The sequence below is a fragment of the Paramormyrops kingsleyae genome, chromosome 4 (assembly GCF_048594095.1).
Source record: "Paramormyrops kingsleyae isolate MSU_618 chromosome 4, PKINGS_0.4, whole genome shotgun sequence".
Lineage (NCBI taxonomy): Eukaryota > Metazoa > Chordata > Actinopteri > Osteoglossiformes > Mormyridae > Paramormyrops > Paramormyrops kingsleyae.
Genome location: NC_132800.1, coordinates 29,942,155 through 29,966,451, shown reverse-complemented (window position 1 = coordinate 29,966,451; position 24,297 = coordinate 29,942,155). Strand labels below are relative to the sequence as shown.

General features: G+C 49.0%; 1 protein-coding gene across 3 annotated transcripts in view; it reads right to left on the bottom strand.

The window, feature by feature from the left end:
* Positions 1-667: 667 nt before the first annotated feature.
* Positions 668-24,297, bottom strand: part of LOC111834199 (zinc finger homeobox protein 4-like) — a 71,031-nt gene continuing 47,401 nt past the window's right edge. For 2 of the 3 annotated variants that reach the window (XM_023793235.2, XM_072711084.1), the window contains 6 exons: positions 17,672-17,794; positions 12,746-12,873; positions 11,690-11,881; positions 10,670-10,775; positions 5,166-10,307; positions 668-4,835 (listed from right to left, as the gene is read on the bottom strand). In XM_023793235.2, the coding sequence (XP_023649003.2) occupies positions 3,373-4,835; positions 5,166-10,307; positions 10,670-10,775; positions 11,690-11,881; positions 12,746-12,873; positions 17,672-17,794 (7,154 nt within the window). In that variant the 3' untranslated portion in view covers positions 668-3,372. The remainder of the gene's footprint in view (positions 4,836-5,165; positions 10,308-10,669; positions 10,776-11,689; positions 11,882-12,745; positions 12,874-17,671; positions 17,795-24,297) is intronic. The other variant, XM_023793236.2, reaches the window with a different exon arrangement.

Here is a 24,297-nt window from a genome sequence, read left to right as displayed (position 1 = left end):
ATTATTTCAAAATTACACACTTCTCTATGTGACTTTAATCATGTAATTATGTAAAGATCAGTGACTTATTTGCTGCAAAAGTAAAAAAAAAAATTGCTGTCAGATTTACAGAAAGACAATATACCTTGTAGGCAAAATTTGATTTATACTCTTGCAGAATATTACATATACGAGCCATTTATCAAGCAAATATTTAAGATTTTCACAATATACCTCAACTGAAAAAAATGACATTTTTCATCACAAAAGCTAATGAATGTCAGACACACAAGCACAAAGCTCACAGGATGCCAGAACCTTCCCTAAGCCACCTAACTGGAGTTAGGGCCTCGGTTTTAACCCCCATATCAGCCTCCTGCTTTGGCTCTTTCACAAGCAAATGGAATTAACAGTTCATATGTTAAGCATCAGACTACGTCCTGCCTTCTACAAACCAGAGGCCAGCCACATTCGCTTATACAGGACTTCAGTAAATCATATACAAATTAAAAGCAGATGTCTCCATCCAGCGGTGACCATGATTTAAAAGCGCCTCCTCGCGTTTAAGCTGCCGATTACCGTTCGCGGGGGTATTCGAAAAAAGAAGGGAAAGATAGTGAGATGGAAGGCTGGCACACGCACGAGCGTGCACACACAAGCACGCACACACACACACGCAGAGACCTGGTTTGCAGATAGACTTTAATGTATCACACTGAATAACAGACATACCGAAGGAACCGTCGCCTTCCAACGGAAGCGGGTTCGAATACCATCTACGATAAACATCATTTCAACTATGACAACAGGTCTGTGACAAAATGAAAAGAATTTTCAAAACCATGTTTAACTGTAATACAGTACAGTTGAGACTTTCAACATTACAGTAACAAAAACTAGTGTAACTACTCTATATATATATTTATATATTTATAAACATCAATAACATTTTTGGTTTCGTTTATTTAAAGTTCTCGCCAGATGGACAGCTCTTTAATAAAACCTCAGGATGCATTTTCTTACGTTACTCAGGCATGGAAAGGATTTTTTTTTACTTTTTCTTTTTGGATAATTGCGCTGTGTTAATCCCTTTGATATCCAGGAGAGCAGCCTCACATCACCCCTTGAATGCTGTCCTCTTTAGGTTGACACTATCCATCCCTAGAAAGTTTTTGGTTCAGTTGCAATGTGTATACATTTATTTATTGGACCGTTATACAAGTTTCGGTTCGTTTACCAGTCCTTTACGTGGGAAGCAATCTGTTCCATGCCAACACGTCTATTTGCTGTGTTAACGGACAGCTCAGTCTCTGACTGCTGACCCACATTCAAGAGAAAGGCAAAACCTATGCAGAGACCCTTTGGAATCAGGACAGTGCCCCCTACTTTTAGAGAGGCAAAATTGCACCCAAGACATCTCTTTTGAAACAATCAAAAAGTGTCGTCAGGATTAAAATTAATGTAAAAATACTAAAAATACAAATAAGAACATTAAAAAGTTCACATAAAAATGCGGAGAATAAAAATCGCTGTGACAATAGCACTCAAAACTTCAACAAAACAACCTGTACAATATTAAAAAAAAAAGTGAAAATGTTATTTGATTTTTATAATAAGCAAAATTTGATGTATCCTGTCAAACAGTTGCATTACATGCTACTTGTTCATCTCAGAATAGGAATATCAAAAGCGATACAGGTTTGCGTTTCTTCATAATTAATACATTTGTACCATGCACGGCCGACCAGAAATATGTACAACTGCTTACTCCTCTTTGTCCAAAAGCCTTTTACTTTCGTATAAACGGCCATCCATCACTTTGGAATGAATCGCGTTGACCAGCCTCGCAGAACCAGAAGGTTGTTCGTAAAACTGAACAGCCCCGACAGCTTTCACGTTGTTTAAGATCCACGGCAAAAAAAAAAAAAGAAAGGAAAAGGGGGAAAAAAAGCCAACCAAAGCATTTCATGAGTCAGTCGTATGTCAAATAGAAAGTCGAAAGTCCAAGGCAAGCAGAAACTATGTTGCAGAGTAGCAGCAAAATGTCGGTAAAGGAGAATAATACTTTATACATGATGAAATGAGACAGGAAAATCAACGGGGCCCAGAGTATTGAGGAAAGTACAATTAGCTATCCGCTAAATGACGCTGTGTGTTTGGAAGTGTGTTTGGCTGACAAACAGCAGGAGGAAAATAAAAAATAAAAATCACTGACAAAAGAACTGTTTTAGTCCCCTTTCTCAAAGCAGCTTCTTTGCTCTCAAGAAGTAAATATTTATAGCATTATAAATATTCTTTGTTCAACTTGTACTTATGTAGTTTCAAGTATGTGGTTCTACTTTGTTAAATTTTTAAATATGTCTTTGAAATGCTATGAGTCATAATGACAAAGAAAAGACCAAAATGTTGCTTTGCTACACTTACAAATAAGTATAAACACACACACACACACACACAAAAAAACACTATTAAATTATGAACAATCTATCGAAATAAATTAAAATCTAGGTGAAATTAAAGATGATAAATTAAGTGCACTGTAGTCCAGACACAAGCACGCACCTTGACGGGATAGCAGGTCACCAAGGAATAAAAATGTCCACGTCATTCTATCAAAGTCTATCAAAACTAGGATTATTACCTCTTTGGAAAAGGGTGTTATCAGAGGTAAAGAGAGAGAAAAAAAACAAGTGTTGCCACAGGTGTTAGTACAGTCTATGGGGGGGGGGGGGTGCTTTACAGATATACAAGAAACACGCTTGTGGGACTGAAAAGTGACACGGGGGCATATATTTCAACGCCATTCCAGATTCTTCCTCAGTTGTACAACTTACTGCTTTGGAGGGGGATGTAAAAAGATATGTTGTTCAGTAACAATTACATTACCCACATATTTAATGCTTCTGATAATGCCGGACGTGTTTTGGTAAAGCCAAGCCCTGGCTTCTTGCTGCTCTTTACAAATGAGAAAATGTTGTTCCGACCTGAGAATTTAAAGCTACTGAATCACCACCTAACTAAAGCACGAGAAACTTCTCTCCAAAAAAAAGTTCCGGATCATCAGTCCCATACAGCCCACGTAAGCATTTGGAAACCAGTCCAGCTTATGTGCAACTTGCTATCATGAGTGTTTTGGTTTGAAACAAGTTCGGCAAGAACTTGTGGGATTTTATTTTCTCCCTCTCCCCTCCTCTGTATATTCATACAGTAAAAACTCAGTCAAGCATATGCAACTTTGTCCATTAATCCATAGCTTACCAGCTTTATCAATATGGGAACAACAATCCTGAGTCAATCATTTGGTACTGTGAATATTTTTGGGATAGAGAAACTTTGGAACTGCAGTTTAAGTCTTATTTCTTATTTTTAAAGCAATGGATCCCATTTTCACTCCTATACACTGAACATATCCATCCGTATACTGTTGAAACTACCATCCATGCCGGCTGACGGCTTTGACTTGACTTCCAGCAAATTTTCTAGCTCCTCCAGCTTCTGGCTTAGCTTGCTGTCGGATTCTTCCGAGCAGCTTCTGCCGGGTAGCGAGGTCTGGGCGCCTGAGGAGCTGCACAGAGTTGAGGTAACCATTGAAGGCAATGAGATGGGCGGAGAAGGTGACGGAGAAGAAGCGGCCGCCCTGGCGGACGCTGGGAAGAGGGCGCTAGGCCAGGCCGCTGTGGTCAGGTGGGAAAGGTGCGGATAGGTGTTATTAGAAGAAGCTGCAGACTGCGAGGTAGATGTGGTGTTAGGGTTAGGGTTAGGGGAGCAGACGGAGTGAGGTAATAATCTAGCATGCTCTTTGGCATTTCTCATTGCTTGTTTGATTGTTTTCTCCTTGTGCGAGCTCGACTGAAGGTGTTGGCTGAGCGCTTCGTTCCCGCCAATGGACACGTTGCAGGCTTGGCAGTCATATCTGCTCGCCGCCCTGCACAACACGGTCTCCTGCAGTGCGGCCGTCGGCTGGCCAAAGTAGCAGAAGGATGTCTGGTGGCGCCGTGCCGACTCCTCATCGGCGAATGGCGTCTCGCACTTCCGGCAGATGAACTCGGGCTTCACGGAGGGAAGGATGAAAGTGTCCAGGAAGTCTAAGGTTTTGGTATCGGTGCGGGGCTCGTCTTTTGTGCTTTCACCTGTGGCGGCTTTCCCCTCCTCTTTTGGTCTGAGGGCTTCGCTCTGCGTGCTCTTTTGCCGGGCCAGACGGGGTTTCTGCTGCTGATGCTCCTGCGCAGCGTGATCCTGCAGTTGCTGCGATTGCTGTCTCTGCTGTCTTTGCTGCGACTGCTGCTGCTTTTGCAGGGAGTCTTGCAGGGAGCGCTGATACTGCAGAATAGCAGTAGGGGAGAGGCCAGTGACGGCTTGCGGCACAGCCGGGCCATATGGGAAAAGGCTCTCCATCCCGCAAAAGGGTGGGAAGTATCCGGCCTGCACTCCGGCCGGAAGCTGGGGCGAGAAACACGATGCGAGTCCGGGAAGGAAGTAGGGCAGTAAATGCCCCCCTAAGAAGGACCCAGGGTCACCAGCGACGGCGCTTTGCAGTGCCTGCAGCTGAGCTGGATCCACTGGCACCTCACCACCTTTGACTTTAGTTGAATGCATGGTCGAGGACCTCATTCTCTTTTTTATGTCTGGGCTCTTGATGTCTGCTTCCTTCTCCTCAGCTTTCTTCTGATTCTCGGCCTTCTTTTCCACCTCAGGCTCCGTACTCTTCTGCTCATTGGGATTGCTGGCAGGAGTTATAGGGGGAGGTGGAGGTGGAGGACTCAACATGGCCTTGGTTGGGGTACTGCTCAGAGGCCTGGCGGTAGAGGTGGTTGTAGTGGGAAACCCAAGAATACCAGCACCGGGGGCTGCTAAAGCTGAAATATAGTGATAAAGACATTGCAGACATTGATGAAATACACTAACCTTGAAATCTATTTATATCTGAACATGGGGAGGTCTTGGAAAGTTTTTTTTTTTTTTGTTATAGACCAAACTTCACAAAATACAAAACAATATCTATACAACTACAAAATTATAATAAAAAAGACATGGTTGCTCTAGAAATATCTGAACAGAAAATATAGTGCGTCCCCTCACTATATGCACTAAGCATCCTCCCTCATTTCAAGTGCCTAAAGCATTGTCATAAGCATAGAAGAGACATGTGATGTGTGAGGTGGCCTTTCATCGCACGGCGAACTCACCAGGTATGTTTGGCGAAAAGAGGGGGAGGGGTAGGGGGCCATTTACCCCAGGCAGCTGCACGGGTGCTATGGTGGAGATTCCAGTGTAGCCTGCAGGCCCGTTATGGCCCTGAAGTGCATTCTTTTCAGTCACTGCCTGCTGTTGCCCTGTCATGCCGAGAACATCCGTGGCCTTCTTTAAGCGGTCCAGCTCTTGTTGTGCCATCAGCTGCCGGACAGTCGTAGGAGTAAGGTAATCCTTCTCTCTGTCAATCTGGTGTCCCAGGGTTTCTTGCACTTTGGCAATATGCTGCTTTGAGAATATATGATCTCGGATGGAAAAGCGAGCGGAATACTTGGTGCCACACAAAGTACACTCGGGCCTTGGGCCTTCCGGGGAGTTCTGACTGATCATGAATGGCTTGCCAATGTTAATCTTGAACTTCTTCTCTTTAGCACGGGCATTCTGGAACCAGACCTGCACGACCCTCTTGGGGAGGCCGATTTCGTTTCCCAGCATCTCGCATTCCTGCATGGTGGGTGTTCGATAGTCACTAAAGCAAGCCTTGAGAACCTTGACTTGCTGGTTGCTCATTTGAGTCCTGAAGCGCTTGTGGCTAAGCTTCTCTCCACCTGACTTTCCTGGCTTCATGGGGTTGCCGTTACCGAAAGGACTCGGGGAGCTTGGATCCGCTAAGCTTGATGTTTCGCTCTTATCCGCATTGTCATCTTGGTCATCCAGAATAATGTAACCCTGCTCACCTTCCCTACCAGAGAAGCTGAAGGAGGGGCTCGCCAGGTTATAAAAAAAACGTTCATCATAGCCATTGGGATTATGGGATGGATGTGTTTTGGCTTCTATCTGCTTTTCAGCTCCAATGCCATTGACACTCTCGTTTTCATTGTGTCCCTCATCTGCTGTTGTTGCATCACTCACAGCGGTGTTCACCGAAGATGTTTCATCAAAATCAGTTTTGTTCTGATCTAGGGAAACATCTGTGGAATTAATGTTGAGAACATCGTAATCATTATGGTTTTCCATTTTCAGTGAAAGGCTCAAGATGTTCTTTCTTTGTGCTTCAGACAGTTTGACTGGAGTTGAGGATGCAGCAGGAATCTCATATTCATTAGTCTCTGATTTCATGGACACCTGCGAATAGTCAAAGTAACCACACCTACTCGGGCTCTCTGCTTCATCTTGCATCACCAGGGGACTTGGGGGCAAGCTGAAGCCGGCCTGCTTCGCTTCATGCCAGTGCCGGGAGCGGATGTGGCTTTCGAGGGCCGACTTGGCTTTGAAGAGTGCTCTACAGAAAGGGCACTTCTTGTGAGACTGTGGAGGTCCAACGGATCGGAATTGTCCCTTCCTCTCCCTCGCGCGGGTGTTCTGAAACCAGACTTGCACTACCCTTTTCTTCAGGCCCACTTCGTGAGCGATGTGGTCCAGCATTTTTCGAGTTGGGTTGGAATCAATGAGGTACTTCTCATACAGGACCTCCAGCTGCTCTGGTGTAATGGTGGTCCGAAGTCGTTTATCCCTGTGCTGGTCCTCTAGACTGTTTCCGCTGTCTTTTTCATTGGAACAGCTGTCGTCTTTTTCTTCAATCTTGCGTTTCAGTGAGTTGGAACCAGAACCAGGACATGTGGAGAGGGCCATGCTGTTCTGCGTTGCCATCTGGGAGAGAGCTCCTGAGAGTAGCTGCCCAGTCATGAGGGCATTATTTGGGTCAAATATCATATACGGCATGTCTGTGGGCCTTTCCAGGAACTGGGTGTGGAGAAACTGGTTTTGGGCTGCCAGAAAATGCATGTGCTGATGCTCCTGCCACAGCTCTGCAGAAGGCAATGCAATTTTGCATTGTTCACATTGATACTGTAACATGGGAGGAGGTAAACTGTTGGTTATCGAGGAGATGGCCATGGATAAAGGACTAGAGGTGATGACTGTTGATTGAGGTTGTGAGTGAGGCCTGGCGACATTTTGGTGGGAGGCTGTTTTCTGAAGGTGCTGAGGAGTCTGGGATGGCTGGGACTCTGACAGCAACTTTGCCATTTGGGAAGGAACAGTCTCAGCTTGCTTTGGTTTTTCAGTGCTTAGGTCAGGTTTTGGTGAAGCCTTTTCCATACAAGACTGTGCTGCAGGAGTTATGGGAGAGCTGGACCCAGAGCTGGTGGCTGTTATTACAGGGGTTTTAGATGCATCTGTGAGCCCCAAAAACTTTGGCAAGTTCAGGTCACTGGTATCCATCAGTTCTTCAGATTGGCTGTCATCCTTTTCTTCATCGTCTTCGTCTTTGTAACACAGCTTTTTCTGGTGGGTGATCAGGTCAAAGATGCGTGGGAAAACCACCAAGCACTTCTTACACTGATACTGCATGTTACTGGTCCTGACGTAACGCTCGTTTGTCCTCTCCTTCTCATTGTCCTTACCATCTGCCTGATTCTCGTAAGTCTTGCGAGCCTTCTGACGAGCATTTTGAAACCAGACAACAATCACCCGACTTTGCAGATTGAGAACAACGGAAAGCTGCTCGATCTCGTCATCCTTAGGGTAAGCATTGGCATCAAAAAAATCCTGGAGAACCCTTAACTGGTAGTCTGTGAAGCGAGTTCTGGAGGACCTCTTATTTGCTGTGCCATCCGTTTTGTAATACTCCATTGAGCTGACCTGAGGGTCCAGCCGGAAGTCCTCTAGTGTGGTGATGGGTGGAATGTTGAAATTGTACGGACAATCTTTGCTCCGCTGCCTCTCTTTGAAGAGCGTATTGCGAAACCAGTGCTTGATCACTTTCTGTTGAAGGCCAGACTTCTCTGCCATTTCCTGGATCTGCTCATCATTTGGGGAGTTGTTGATGTCAAAGTAATTGCGAAGGATTTTTAGCTGGTCGTCGGTGATCCGTGTGCGAGGCCGCTTGAACTGCGACTGCCGCAGGAACTCAGGATCCAGTCCCAGTTGCTGCTGGTAGAGCTGTGCTAACTCTGCCTGAGATAATGAATCCAGGGAGGGGATGTGGAGGGCCAGCTGCGGGGGCAGGCCAGGGTGTTGCATCATCAGCGGAGGAAAGAAAGGGAGGTCCAAAGAGGGCAGCTGGGAAGGTACAGGAGGTGGGGGTGGGGGTGGGGGAGGTGGTGGCGCGGGTGGTGGCAATGATTGTGGAACTTGGAGAGGTGATGGAGGAGTCTGAACCTTCCTAACAGAGGAAGGTGTTGGTGGTGCTGGTGGAGGCGGGGGCTGGAGAGGCTGAGGAGGTGGGGGGGTCGGGGGTGTGGATATTTCTGGTGAAGGTGGATTTATTGGATATAGTTTATCATAAGCCTCTCTATACTGCTGAGCAAACTTCTCCAGCTTTCCATTTGGAAACAGCTGTCCGTGCACGTGCTCCTGGTGGCTCTTCAGGATGAGAAGGTTGGAGAACAACTTTCCACATATTCCACATTCGAGTTTATCGTTAGAGGTCTCCTCTCCAGTTTGGCTCTTCTTCTGGTTCTTTTGCCGGTTCTCATTGTACTGGATCACCAGCTCGAAACCGAAGTTCTCTAGCAGCGCCTTGGCAACAGTGCCTCTTGCCACAGAAACGATGCGCGGTGGAGGGTTGAGGGACTCTGGCAGCTTTGGCTTTTTGGCATCCCTGCCATCTGCTGTAGCGTCGTTGCTGCTCATACCATCCTGCTTCTCTCTGTTCATCTCCTTCTCTGGTGGTTCCTCGACTTCCTTTGGCATCAGACCATCAGCAGAGGCCTTCACCTCCTCAGGCTTTGGCTTGCTTGCCTGCTGCTGCTGTACCTTCGGTTGCTGGGACTGTGACTGGGAGGCGGCCTGCTGTTGCGACATCTGAAGCTGCTGCTGCATCTGCAGCTTCAGGTCCTCCAGCAGCGAGGCCGGCAAACCCGGCAGGCCCAGGGCGCCGGAATGTAGAGCAAGCTCGGGCCCAAGGCTGAACTCAGTACCAGGGATGTAGAAGGGGAAAAGAAACTGGGGCTGCTGGAACTGCAGCAGGGCCTCGGGAGTCACTGGGAAGTGCGGCCAGAAAGCTGGGTTCAGCAGCTGGGGCTGAAAGAAAGCAGCATGCGACTGCAAGTCATGCTGCATCATCAACTGCGCCGGAGACTGCGAGGGCTGGACAGAAGTGTGCTCCGCCTTCTTCCTGGCTGCCTCCTTAGCCTCCATCTTCTCGCTATAAGGGTGCACCGGTAAGCTGGAGTCTGGCACCCCATGCTGGACAGGGATGGGACTGAGTGTTGGCCCGTTTCCATTGACCGCGCCACTGCCATTCTCCACCTTGACGGTTCTTGTTTTTGTCTGGTGGAGCACAGACCTCATGTGAATCTCCAAGGTGGAGCTCTGGCTGTAGGCGACATTGCAGACGTTGCACTTGTAGGGCTTGTTGTCAACACCACTGCTGGCCTCCAGCGGCATGGGGCTTGATGCCTCATGCAGGACCTTCTTTAGCTTGTGCAAGTGCGACACTGAGTTATAGTGAACCAGAAGGATGTTCTTCTGGGTGAAGGACTCCTTGCATACCGTGCACTTGTATGGACGAGAAGGGTCTAGGAACTTTTCCATGTAAAAGTTTGGACCTTTCCTGAGAGGTAGGCTCCGCTTCGGTTCTGATCCCATCTCGTCCATCAAGGAGCTGCTGTCGCTTCCTACGGGGCTTGCCTTCCCCTCCTGGTCCATCTCTTCTTCCTTGTCCATCTGATGCTCCAGAGCTGGCATGTCCTCGCATGGCCTAGCCTCAAGCTCGGCACACAGGTCCCCATTGGGCGAAGGGCTCCCACACAGCTGCCTCACCCTGGCCTTGCTCAGCTCCGGATGACCTGTCTCCAAGTGCTTCCTGAGAGACAGGAAGGAGGGAAAGCTTCCCTGGCACAGGCTGCACAGGACAACTGCGTGGGACTGGGAGTGGACTCGGAGCTTCTGCAGAGTGTCGAGGGACTGCCCGCATTGGCCGCAGGGGAAGCTTGGGCCTGGGAGGTCAGCATCAGGTGCTGGCTGCTGCTTCGGCATGTCACCCCGCTCCTCTGCTGAAGGAGTGGGGTCTCCGTGTCCCTTGGCGCTGCTGGTGTCCTGGTCTCCAGCTTCCCGGAGGTCCACCTGAAGCTTCAGCTCCTCATTCTGAAGCCACTTATCTCGTCTAGGGCTTCTTTTGTTAGAAGCGTCACCTAGGAAAGTGTAAAGGGGGGGTGGATGGGTAAGCTCTTGAAAGCACCGCTTCTTAAGCCTTTTTGTTTTTAATATGTTGAAATAACATTGATAAGTTCTTAATACCTGTGCGGAATTAAAATGATTTATTAAGCTTTCGTTTTCTCCTGAAGGAACGAAAACAAATTTTTTTTTTGCTTTTCCCTTTTACATTTTTAATCTCCACTCATATTAAATGTCCATTTTTATTAGTTGTACTACTTTTGGGAATGAACAGGTGAAGATTCTCCACTGCTGTTGAAGCTTGATAAGTGAGACACCTGACACACCAAAATCACTCCCTTTAGGAAAAAAAAGAAATACAAAAAAAAAAGAATCTTACCAAGAACGTTTCCAGGTTCCTCTGGAGTAGCAGTCTTGGTTTCCTTTAATTTGTCTTTTCCAGGGAGCGGCATGTTATTGGTCATGGCAACATCTGGTCCCGACACCTGTTAAAATATGTATATCCGTCCATTTTTAAACCACGTCTCCAGTGCAGAGACACTGCAATCCAGGAGCCCTTCCAGGATGAATAAGGCTCAAGGCAGGGGGGCGCCACTCTCTCATAGCATGGGGCAGGGGGGCACCCTTGATAGGAAGTCACTTTGTCACCGGGCAGGGGGACACCCTGGGCGGGCTGCCACTCTGTCACTGGGCAGAGGGATGTCCTAGATGGGACACCACTCTGTCACTGGGCAGGGGGACACCCTGGGCGGGACGCCACTCTGTCACAGGGCAGGGGGATGACCAGGTCAGGATGCCAGGGCTTGCACTGACTTACAGTGGGAAATTTACAACTTCCCCTAACTAGAGTAGTCAAAGGGAAACTGGCATGACAGAGAGTGAGCATGCAAACTCAGAAGTCTGCTTCCCCATAGTTGTATGTGTCCATAAAATTACATATGCTATATATAGAGATAAACATAAACAAATTAAATACTTTCTTATATTTAAAAAAAATATATATGACTATGAATATATAGGACTTGCGGAAAAAATAAAACAAATATCAAAGAATGTTCTGAATTCACTTTTCGCACAAACGTTCATTTCAGTTTATAGCATTAAACTTTACCGGGCGTGACATTTAGACTGCCATTTTAGGTAACGTCTGGCCCCCGACGCAGGGTTTATTTTCAAAAGCGGTATTAACTTTCCTAATAACAGAAAAGCTTTGTGTTTATGGCACAGTCCCCCAGTTTAACAGAGCCGTTTCATCATAAAAGGCGGTTGGACAGCAAGGTGGCCTAGCGCCCATAAAGGCCATTTATTATGTGCCGCAAGGCATGCTGGGCCGCACCGCCGACCAGGACAAAAAAAATATATACATAAAAAAGGAAAAAAAGCAGCAATGCAGACGTACAGTGAGGAGCAGCTTCTCCACGCAGTCGGGCAGCACGCTGTGGAGGTGCGTCAGGTGCAGCTGGAGGTGCAGCTTGCTGCCCAGCATCTCCTGGCACAGAGGGCAGCGCAGCAGCGGCTGCAGGGAATGCTGCGATGCCATGTGGGCCTGTAGGCGGGCGCGGTCCGTGCTGCTGAAGGTGCAGTAGGGGCACTGGCAGGGGCACAGGTCAAGGGGGCCCAAAGTCATACACACATCTGAACATATATGATCCCCCATATAAACACGACAACTGACTTTATGAAAAGTAACGGGTCTAATGAATTGGATCTACTGGACAATTAGATTAATTAAAGGAGCAACATCGGAGCAACTTCCTATCAGACAGAGACCAGAAGTGCCAGCGCCCCCTCCTACGCAAGGCGGGTGGGCAACATACCCCCCCCCCCCCGTTTGACATCATTCATTTAAGAAATCACTAGGTCCTCCACTGATTCAGCTGAGCAAACAGTAACACTTTACTCTGGGACACAAATAATATAATACAATGTTATCATTAATTATGAATTAACTACAAACTAAGTCTTAGTTACATACTGAGCTCATGTTAAATCATCTAATGAATCGTGACGTTTTATCTCAAGCAGTTACTATATTTGTGACTGTATCTGTTAATTCTGTAAACTTTTGTGAACTACTAAGGAATTAATGAAGTTAATGAATAACAACAATGATCTAATATTAGTTCATCTTTAATAAATCATGAAGCATGTTTTATCTCAAGCAGGCTATATTTATTCATGATTTGTACTTCAGTAGCAACTTAGTATTTGTGCCCCATCAAGTGAAATGTTACTGCACACATGAATCCTTTTTTGTCTTAATTTGAAACAAAGCATCTGATTAAAAGAACACGTAAGACTGAGATCCCATCTGGAGACAATAGCTAGCAATGGGGATTGTGCTAATCCTGTGGAATTCGGAAACGCCGCTCTCCGTAACGCGGACCTGCGCCTCGGTTCACAAAGAATACGCGCTGAGCCGCTTCGGCCGGACCGTCCGTCTGCGGAGCCCCACCTGATCGCCGGCGACGGCCTTGTCCTCCGCCAGCCTCCGCCTCTTGCCCTTGCCGTCGATCTCCCCGTCCCGCGGCGAGCGCTTTCCGGTCTCCTCCGCCCGGCGGTCTCTGTCCAGCGGGCTTGGTCCTGCAGAAGACACATGGGTGGGCATCAGCACGGCACACGAAAGTGAACGTCTTTGCAGACTTAATGCCGCAGTAACATCCACTCTGCAGGTGAAAAAGCGCCGGGATCGGCAGCGAAAGATATTATACATGGACTCGTATAAATATGCACATTTGCACATATATACACATACGCATGCAGAAGAAACACTCTGGAGCAGTAAGATTGTGGCTTTGGTGATTATTTACTTTTTCTGGGCTTATTAACATTTACAGATGATAGACTGTTTCAAAGCTATACAGTCATCAGAAGCACAGTGCAGTTTCACTGCAATATGCCTGCCTGTCCCCAGCAGAACAGTCCCCTCCCACAGAAACATACCCACATCACTGCACACTTTAATAGAGCTCTACCAAAGAAATGGAATCGCCTCACAAGACAGTGGCCCAGTTTTGCCAAATATCCTTTAGATAACCTCTGAGTGTGTGTATGTGTCCAACTGAGTACAGGAGTGTGTGTGTGTGTCCGTCCGTGGTGTGTGTGGATGTGGATATACATGTGCGTGTGGGTATACACGTATGTGTGTGTGATGTGTGTGGGTAAACATGTATATGTGGTGTGTGTGTGTGTAAATATGTGTGTGTGTTATGTGTATGTGTGGGTGTACGTGGTGTGTGTGTGTGTGTGTGTGTGTGCACCCTGTCAGGGTCATGCTGGTCGCAGCTGAGCCTTGTGATGGAGATCTGCCTCCAGCTGTAATTGGTTGGACACTGCAGAGCATGATAAATCCTTCATTACTGTCACGGTTGAGACCAGACCGGTTCAGTCCAGAGCAGACAATTTAATTTGTTCAGTGTCCAAGATCAGAAGGGAAAATAAAACAATGTTTTACTCCAAGGAGGACCCACACAATACACAATACTAATATTAATACAGTAATGTTAAAGTTTTTTTTTTTTCTCCACTGAATTGTAAATTATACAGTTGATGATGAGGCAGCGCAGTGGTGCAGTGGTCAGCACTGTTGCCACACTTTCCTGCGAATAAGGTGTCTGCCAGGGTTCTGTGTGGAGTTTGCATGTGAGCCCTACAGTGTGAGGTGTAGAGCTGGGTGGGGATCGGTGCCATTGGCTTTGGATGAACTGAACTGTCAGTCTGTCACTCTAGCTTCACCCCCCCTTGTGGAATTGGAGTGCTGACATTCAGGGACTCCCCATGCCTGCGTTCCCACCTGCCTCTCCCTCCTGCTTATGCTGCCATAGCCTTATCTGCCATAGCCTTACATACTGCACTCACCTAACTGTTTGCACTGCCTCTAGTCTCTCCTACTTTGGCTAATTGCACATTTTATTTTCCCTACTGGGCTGTGCTGCCTGGAGACCCCAAATTATCAAGATATCCTGCCTACCCTGCTGCCTGCGACGACTCCACTACCTGTATCGCCCTTCCGGCCTGCTCGCCCTCCTGCCTGTGTCGCCCTTCCAGCCTGCTCGCCTATCTACCTGTGTAGCCCTTCCGGCCTGCTCGCCCCTCTGCCTGTGACGCCCTTCCGGCCTGCTCGCCCTCCTGCCTGTGTCGCCCTTCCGGCCTGCTCGCCCATCTACCTGTGTCGCCCTTCCGGCCTGCTCGCCCATCTACCTGTGTCGCCCTTCCGGCCTGCTCGCCCCTCTGCCTGTGACGCCCTTCCGGCCTGCTCGCCCCTCTGCCTGTGACGCCCTTCCGGCCTGCTCGCCCATCTACCTGTGATGTCCTTCCGGCCTGCTCGCCCCTCTGCCTGTGACGCCCTTCCGGCCTGCTCGCCCATCTACCTGTGATGTCCTTCCGGCCTGTTCGCCCATCTACCTGTGTCGCCCTTCCGGCCTGCTCGCCCATCTACCTGTGTCGCCCTTCCGGCCTGCTCGCCCATCTACCTGTGTCGCCCTTCCGGCCTGCTCGCCCATCTACCTGTGTAGCCCTTCCGGCCTGCTCGCCCCTCTGCCTGTGACGCCCTTCCAGCCTGCTCGCCCATCTACCTGTGTCGCCCTTCCGGCCTGCTCGCCCATCTACCAAAAAAACTGTCTCCATGGCGTCAGAATAACATGTTTTTAATCATATTGTGGTCCCTACAATGTAATATACACAGTACATAACCTACGCACACACACTTTAAACTACACTTTTTCTCCCTGAAATCTTTAAAAATAAATATTATATTATACATTGTCATGCTACAGTATGTGTTACAGAGCCCTGCATTCACCGATTGAAACATTCACCGCATCCCTCCATCTATCTATCCATCCATAATCAAATTTTAAAGATCGAAGACAAAAATGGTAACATATTTTCTCTTTAACAAGCTTGACCGTATTACGATTCCTGAAGCACAAACAGAAGTATCGCCTAATACCTCTTTAGCCAAACATTATTTCATTGCTCTCTCTGTGCTGAAAAGGCACCCAGAAAGGAATCGGCCTGGGCTGACATCTTCAATGTCTGCTGGCCTCTCCTTCCTGTCACCCCACACCTCGTGAAAATGGCCCGCTCCCCTGCGTCGCGGTACAAGGCCCGACACGTCCGGACCGATAGACGGCAGGGGACGGGACGTGGCCTCGCCCCATTAAATAAATCAGGAGCTGTTCTGCGGCATTCGCCGTGTTTGCATTGCGGGAATGAGACAGATGGTCTCGCGACCTGTCTTCATTTACAACCGTCAGTGACCTTAAGGGGACGCGAAGGGAAAAGCACACATCGCTCTATTAGTCTTTCACACGATGGTAAATTTTTTAGCGCTGTGTTCAATCATGCCCACGGGCGTGGGGGTGGGGCCTCACTTCACTGGGGCGTCATAAGCAGAGCGTGCTGCCAACACATACCTTCTCAGACCTTTACTCGGGAGCTACACAAGCTGTGTATTTCACCTACATAAAAGCCAATCTCCCTACACACAGACCCCGGCTTGGCATGCCTGCTCTTGGGGGTGCAGCGCACAAGCTATGTTATTAAAAACGGGAATTACAGACATTCCAAGCGTAGCCTTGGATCTGACTCCGAAACAACACAGCTTCCCGTCCCCGCCAGTCGGCTCAAACGATGACGTTCCCAAAGTGTCAGAAGGGACGAGATGAAATCCGCCGGTCGCTCTTAAGTGTGAAATCCAGCTTGCGAGATACAGAACACCCTCCACCATTTTCCGATTAAGTTATAAATCAAGTATGGCAACGTGCTTAATGCTTTTATTAGGGATATTAAACATTTCCATTTGGTTCATTGCTGTGAGGGCAGTATCACTATTAACTGGTCTAAAGGTACAGCTTCAGAATAATGAACTTGTAATGTGGATGGCATCAAACCAGCCACGATGGAAAAATCTGTACAAAAAAAATCTGTATGACAACACAAATACCTAAAAACTAACTGCAGTTTTAAACTACTGCCTTGTTACAGGCAATATTCAGGATCGATAAGCTGATGATAGCTTATAACCTTGTATACTTTGAAAAACAAGTCTCCCTTCTTACTGTACCTCCTGAGAACAAAATCAGAAAGTGAGGTTTATTAGGGAATACAGATATTTCAGACTATAGCATATGCCCCCCCCCCCCCCCATGGCACTGCCCTCCAGCAGACACCACAGGAACGAGGACCAGAAGGTGTTAACTGAGGCTGCACATGATGCTGAGGTCCGGGCGGCTTCAGACAGGTCCTCCAGGGACAGGACCGTCACAGGGACACAAACCAAAGATCAATGACTATCTACAGCTGATAAGTCTGCTTCAGTACCGTTATGTCTTTGCCGTAGATGCATCCACTGTAACATTCATGTAAAATGTACGATTTTGACCTTAGTCCTTCATCTGATGAATGACCGGGGGCAGGGTGTCCAATTTACAAAATCACATGCACATAGCCCGAGGTGGCTTTCAAAGGCTAGGTCAAGGTTTTTTGCTCGCCTGTGCTCAGAGGAAGAGGCTCTAATGAGATGACCATGTTGGGCCTGCTAGCTAGAAGGATGAGGCTTATTCAGAAGACCAATACAGATACCAGGGTCTCTGAAAGTATGGCATGCACAGCTCTGAGACCACCTTAATGAAGCCGGCAACCCATCAGGCGAAGAACATGCGCAGCGTAGATTAATAACAGGAAATGAGCAGACAAGCATTCAAATGGATCTGATGAAAAGGATAATCTCACAGGTCATTCTTTAATAAACTTCAGCTTATCTGAATCTATGCCGTCTGAGGGATATGATTAAAAGTAGGTCAGTGTGAAGTTGCTAGCATGAGCAGCATTAAGACATGAGACAGGGACACCAGACAGGGACACGAGACAGGGACACGCAGCAGGACACGAGACAGGGACACCAGACAGGGACACCAGACAGGGACACGCAGCTGGACACCAGACAGGGACACGCAGCAGGACACCAGACAGGGACACCAGACAGGGACACGCAGCTGGACACAAGACAGGGACACGCAGCAGGACACCAGACAGGGACACCAGACAGGGACACCAGACAGGGACACGCAGCAGGACACGAGACAGGGACACCAGACAGGGACACCAGACAGGGACACGCAGCAGGACACCAGACAGGGACACGCAGCAGGACACGAGACAGGGACACGAGACAGGGACACGCAGCAGGACACCAGACAGGGACACGCAGCAGGACACCAGACAGGGACACCAGACAGGGACACCAGACAGGGACACGCAGCAGGACACCAGACAGGGACACCAGACAGGGACACGCAGCAGGACACCAGACAGGGACACCAGACATGGACACGCAGCAGGACACCAGACAGGGACATGTGAGGAGGTCTTGTCTTACGGAATTCTTTACTAGCTTTTTTGCCATCTTTGCCGTTTTTCTCCCTGAAATCTTTGACATCAGCCGCTGTCAGGTTTGCAGTTTTAGGGGGTCTGTCTGTGCCTCCGTCCAGCTCCTCTGCAACTAAACAAAGACAGAAATACATGGATAAGCAAACCATCTCATGCACAGAGTAGTCAGTGTCTCTGGGGCCATGCTCTATACCAGGGGTCTCCAACACCGGTCCTGGAGAGCTACTATCCAGTCGGTTTCTATCCTACCCGGCTTCTGATGAGCCACACCTGTTCTCAGGTAAATACCATGAACAGGTGTGACTCATCAGAAGCCAAGTGGGATAGAAAACCAACTGGACAGCAGCTCTCCAGGACCGGAGTTGGAGACCCCTGCTCTATACTATGCCGTACTTTGCCCTGTTATACTATGCTATACTACACTATACTAAAAAAAAAGAAACGCTGTATTGCAGTATCCAGCGGCGGCCCCGGCCTAACGGCCACCAGCGCGGCCCCGGACCCAGCTTAACGCCCGCCAGTGCGGCCCCGGACCCAGCTTAACGCCCGCCAGTGCGGCCCCGGACCCAGCTTAACGCCCGCCAGCGTGGCCCCGGACCCAGCTTAACGCCCGCCAGCGGCTGGTCCGGGGCCTGCACCACCGTCGGATTAATCTGTTTACGCTGTTAGCCGCGAGGTCGGGGCCGTGCTAATCCTCGGAAGGCCTGCTGCTCCCTCTCATCCCAGGATCATTCATCTCTCACCGTGCCGATGTCACATTTTAATGAATTTTTAGCAGTCTGAGCGAGAGCAGATAGCGAGGCTCATCCTCCCCCTAAATGGCGCCGCACAGGGCTGCCGTCACAAAAAAAAAAAAAAACAGCAGGGAGACGCGGCGAGACCGGCGTAAGAATTCAATAAAGGTGAGGATTGAAAGGAGGGGAGGAAATATGGCTGAAAGCATTGGAGTCATCAGCGGCAAGAGTCTTAATAAGCATAGAGATTGGCCGGGAGGTGGATGAAAGGTCAGTGGCTCATTTGCATACAATCACTCAAAGTCAGCAGTCGGTAAGCAGCTGGCCTTCGCCGTTTTGGGAGGTGACATGATTAACCCGGCACACCCTGAAGGGGACAGGCGAGCTCAGGGCCCAAACCAAATTACACCTGAAGCAGGATGCAGGGAAGCCACTCCTGACACTATTAATAATTCTGTCACTTCAAACAGCTGTGTGGGGCAAAAAAAATAAACCGGCGATCAGCAGCAGGGGCACGGTGCTGCTCCTCACGTGTGGCTGCTCCGCACGTGTGGCTGGTCCTTACGGGCAGAAATGTGCGGTTTACAGCAGGCAGCGCTGTGTGGCATGACCCTCCATCGCTTTACTCTACTGGCTGTAAAAATGCAGGAGATCAGTGAGAGAGCCTCCATTTTCATGCTAGAATGGGCAGTGCCTGCCCCCCCCCCCCCCCCCCTCGCTCACCATCCCCCACCCTGAGCCTATCGCAAATAGAAATCAGAAAAGAAAAAAGGAAAGAAAAAAAAAGAAATGCCTGCTGAAGACGGAGGCGGGGGGAAGGCAGGGGGGTGCTGGACGGGGGGAGGCTGAGGGTGCATTATTTTCTTTCCAGGCCCTGTCACTCCTGATTGCCAGTCTCCTCTTCACAGAGGGTCGATGCGAAGGGGCCGTACAGCTGGGGGCCTCTGATTCCCCCCCCCCACGCCGCACACTGGAATCGGCCGCTGCTAACCCCACATGCGCCGCGTTTTAGGGTTAGGCATCGGGCCTGAAGTCCTCGGATTCACACGTGTCAAACCGCACCCCTCCTTCCCGAAGCATAACCCTCCCCATTCACTCATCTCCCCCCCCCTCCCCACTACCTCGGTATTGTTACTCTGGCTGGATTTACTGACCCATTCCGCTCGACTGGGAAGCAGATCCATCAAAGGCCTCGGGACACGGCCCCCGCTCAGGGCAGCGTACCGCTTTAAAAGCCGCCGCGGAATGCGTTAATACTCTGCCGCTCGTCACGGCAACGGAAAAAGGAAAATTATGAAGATGGTAAAAACGGACGATAATCATCTGGGTCTTATCAGACCCGGTCTTTTTTTTCCCCTCTTCTTCTCTAGACTCGGCAGGGTTTTCCGCGGATCTGGTATGCGTTTCAAGTGCTAAAGAAATTCCCAGACATGTCTAGCTATACATCATCACCGTGCCCGCCCTCTGCGTGACCCCAGGCTCGCCGGGCGAGAGTGGGGCCTCTGCAGACGGGACCCCACGGGCCTCTACAAGAATACAAAAACATTATCGCTATAGAAAACTAGCTATAACACTAGCACCCTCTGAAGGTCAGACTGTGCTCCTTAAGGCAGTCACAGCAGGAAAGTGTGCTTTAAACAGGCAAGATGTGAAAACCAGAGACTCATCAGGCTACCGTCAGATCATGCGACAAAATCTCAAAAATGTACGACGAAAAAAAGGCAGGGTCTTACAGAGAGCAGCCAAACGGAGAAGGTCTCTCCAGTCAGGGGATGGGACTGACTTGTTTGTTCTCCTATTCATGAGGCCAAGAGGACAGTATGGGAAGATCTGGAAGCAGCTTCCAATAATCTGGCGTAGGTGAGCGTAGGTCTCCTGTTTCATTAAGCGGTGTCCTTCAGGGACAGGTTATGGATGAGCTGAGGGCTCAGGGTCCCGCGCCGACTCCCCCGGGCACAGTAACTGCGAGAGCTCGCCATTAAAAACCCAGTAAAAGACTGACCCACTGAATATTACACTGCTAATATATTCACCGCGGCGGCCGGCTGCGTCTTTTACATGAGGCTGGTTAATTAACGCCAGGACGGGCAGATTTGGCGGGCGACTCCTAAATAAGAATGTTAAAAAAAAAAGCCAATTTGTTCTGACATAAATATATTTATTCTGATATATGTTGGAATTTTTTTTTTTTATTCCATTTCTGTAATTCTGGCAATGATCAGTCACCGGAGTCATCGTGACCTGACGTGACGTGCTGTGGCGTGGCGTGCTGTGGCGTGACGTGCTGTGCCGTGGCGTGGCGTGGCGTGACGTGCCGTGGCGTGACGTGCCGTGGCGTGACGTGCCGTGGCGTGGCGTGACGTGCCGTGCCGTGCCGTGGCGTGACTGGCTGTGGCGTGATGTGACGTGACGTGGCTCTCGTTTGCGAATCCTGCCATTCCGGCGGTCGCTTTACCGGCCTTAAAGGAGTCGGGGAAGGCAACCCCGTGCTGCTCCTCCTTAAGGGGGGGGCAGTAATACCTTCAGGAAAGTGACCTTTGCTGGCTGGCTGAGCCTCAACACCCCCCCCGGCCCTCACACGGCTCCCACCCCCATGCCTATTTTTCCCCAAATGTCAGCGTATTTAACAAGCATTTAGATCTTAACCAGATGCCTTTAATGTAGCGTGTCTAAAATACTAAACATGGGCCCTCGGCAGTGGCGGGGGGGACGCGGGGGGCCCGGCGGCCATATTGTACACATTAGGGCACTGGGCAGGGACCGTCCTGCTGCAGCCACACAAAGAGCACTGCACGGCTGCTTCCGGATGTCAGCTCCCATATCCTGCACCGTAAGTCTTTTCCTTTTCATTCTCTTCGCTTTGGTTCGCATATTTAATGGGCAACGTTCTATTTTCTGTTTTTCTTTTCTAGCCTTTTTTTTGTCCCCCAAAATCTGAATATTCACAATCCCGAAGAGTCACTTTGGGTTAAGGCGAGACAAAGGCTGATCATTTCGAGGTTCCGCAATGGGACGGATCCTCCAGAAGGGATTCACCCCCAACCCCCTGGGGGTGCCAAAGCCCCTCATTAATTCACTCATGGGCCCATGGTCCCACAGACACGCGCAAGCTGGCCCAGATGCCTTTTAACGAAAGAAAAAAAAAAAAAGCCAAACTGATCGCAAGTACAACTGCGTCCGACGTTGAAACCCCTTCCCCGCGTCACTGCCATGCTGAGAGCGACACCTGACATACGAGGATTATAGGTTTTACATATGCTTCAAAAAAATTAAACAAAACATCAAAAATAGCTTTTCAACGGTTCCCTTAGACTAAACCGCAACACCTGCATCTCACCCCCCCCCTTAAAGCATTTGTGTTACACATAATGGCTTGGGCTTTGCTCGAAAACAATTTAAAGAGACTCTTGTCGGTTACCCCCCGCCCGCCCCCCCTCCCTTTTCTCTTTGGTTCCATTATTCTCGGTCCAATATTTATCCTCGGCCAATCGTAAACAGCTGCCTGGGCAGCCACCGCGGCGGCACACGCCAGACGGGGCGGGGAATCTCACACGCGTCCGCCAACGTGACCCGAGCCCCTGGCCAGCATTTTGCTGCTTGTAGATCGGAATAAAAAAGGGAAAAAAGAAAAAGGGGGGCTGAATGGAGCAGGTAAACGCTCCCCCCCACCCCCTCGACCCCCAACCCCCCCCCCCGGGCCTCTACCAGAGAAATCTCCATGGCTTGTTCAGAGGTTATCAGGGAGGCCTCGCAGCATCACTCCAGCAGTGACCAATCAGAGGAGCCGGTGAGCGTGAATGGGAGGGGATTAATAAAGCGACAGGCCGCGACAGCCACAGCGCTCCGAGGGAGTCACATGCCTGGGGGGGGCGATTTCACCTGCAGCGACCCCATTTCTTTCAGTCAAAGAAGAACATACAGGGTGTGATGAATTTTACAAAGTCCTCGGCATTTGAATATTAACAATGAGGCTTTCGGCGTGGATTTCAAGGAATCACACTCATTATTACAAAATGCAAATAATCGAGTGATAAAATTTACATTGCGTGTGAAGTCCAAACAGGAGAATGACCCGCAAACGCAGACTGTCCCACAAGGTACATGCATATTACAGCATTCAGACTGCAGGATAAAAGTACAACCTGCATTTACTTGAAAGGAGACGTTAACCGATTAACCAGTTTAGAGAAGTGCTTGCAAGTAAAGAGGCCGCAGCCTGGTATTTTATCCGTTTCAGGGGGGAAAAAAAACGTCGATATTTAAATGACTCGTCATCGATTTGCAATTTCATGTCTTTTAAGTCACCCCGGGTATTTAATGAAACACATCACCGGTCCAGAGCAGGACAGACATGGTGTAAATGTTAAAAAAAAAAAAAAGAAAGAAGAAAAAAAAAAAAAACACGCCCCACCATTTCAGCCCACCAAAACCTTCGGATACGGGGAGATCGACCTTCCCCTCGAGGTAAGTCAAAAGCACTTTATCGGCGGAAATGTCCCGCCCGATAATTACACGCACTGCTGTCATAGCCAATCAGCTGCCCTGTTTGGTGGGCCGGCCCCCTGTTCGCCCTAATAAGGTAACGGGCACCGTCTGCTTCAGGAGCTCATTGATGGATGAAATCTTCATCTGCGGTATTGATCCCCCGGACCTGTAAAGTGTCTGCCCTAGCTGGGGGGGGTCTCTAACAACACTGCCAGCCCAAGTATATCACCTAACATTTAATCAATGGCAGTTTAAGACTTAGATTCCTTAAAAAAAAAAAAACGTTTTCCTGCTGCTCGCAGTGATTAGAACATTGTCTGTGCAGACCAGGTCAGGGGAGATGATGCTGGAACAGCACACTGGCTGTAAAATTTAATTATGCATGGAGACATCTGAAAGGTACAGTGTTACCATACAAGATTAAAGTCTACAATTTACACCCCTCTAAAGGCTGCGCAAGCTTCCACTGGCAGGGGGAGGGGCACCAGCTTCTATATTCCTATTGGTCAGATCTGTGGACCGTTTCAATTCCTGACACGTTGTGGGGGTCTCGCAGATCTGTGTGTTAAAACACTTGTAGGAGGGTAAATCCCTGATATATATCATATACATTCTGTTATTTTCCACCTGGTATGGCCCCCCTCCCCAGCTTCTCGGTTCGGCCAGTCATCTAAGGTCCCCCCGCATGCTGCGTTTGATTCATTCCTGAACAGATGGCTTCCACGTCGAGGACGTTTTAACGGTGTCTGACTGCGAAAATGAACGTGCTTATTAAACGTTTAATTTTTCACAGCTGAAGATCAGCAGCGGATAGAGAGCAGGCATAATGGCCCCTCCCCACAACATTATTTAAATCCATTTCTTACATGTTAGAAGGGTACATTAAACAGGGGGGGGGGGAACTGACACTAAGCAGACCCAGCTAAGTTTGATTCAGCCAGCCGGTCGATTTTAATTTGTGTCCTAATTAGAGGATTGCATTAGGATTATCACAGCTCTTAGTGGTGGCCAAGATGGCTGACGTTTTAAACATCTGGCCGTTTCAAGCATCAAAAGTATGGAGCGGTAGAAATGCTAACAGCTGACAGCAGAAAACGATCTGGCCCTTATCGTGACAAGCATCATCACAGCATCGGGAAAGCCATTAGGCTAACGACGCAATCTGGTCCAGCAGGCCCATAACCACGGAAACCATGACTCCAGAGCAGAGTCCCCATGACGAGTCTTTAGGCCTCACTTTCATTCAAGGCCAACCTATCACATCAAGGAAATGGAGGCCAAGAGAGGGACTGGGTGGTTCTGATTGGTAGAAGGGGGGGCTCTGATTGGCTGGAGAGCCTAGGGGACTATGATGGACAGGGGGGTCTGGGAGGCTCTGATTGGTTGGAGAGAAGAA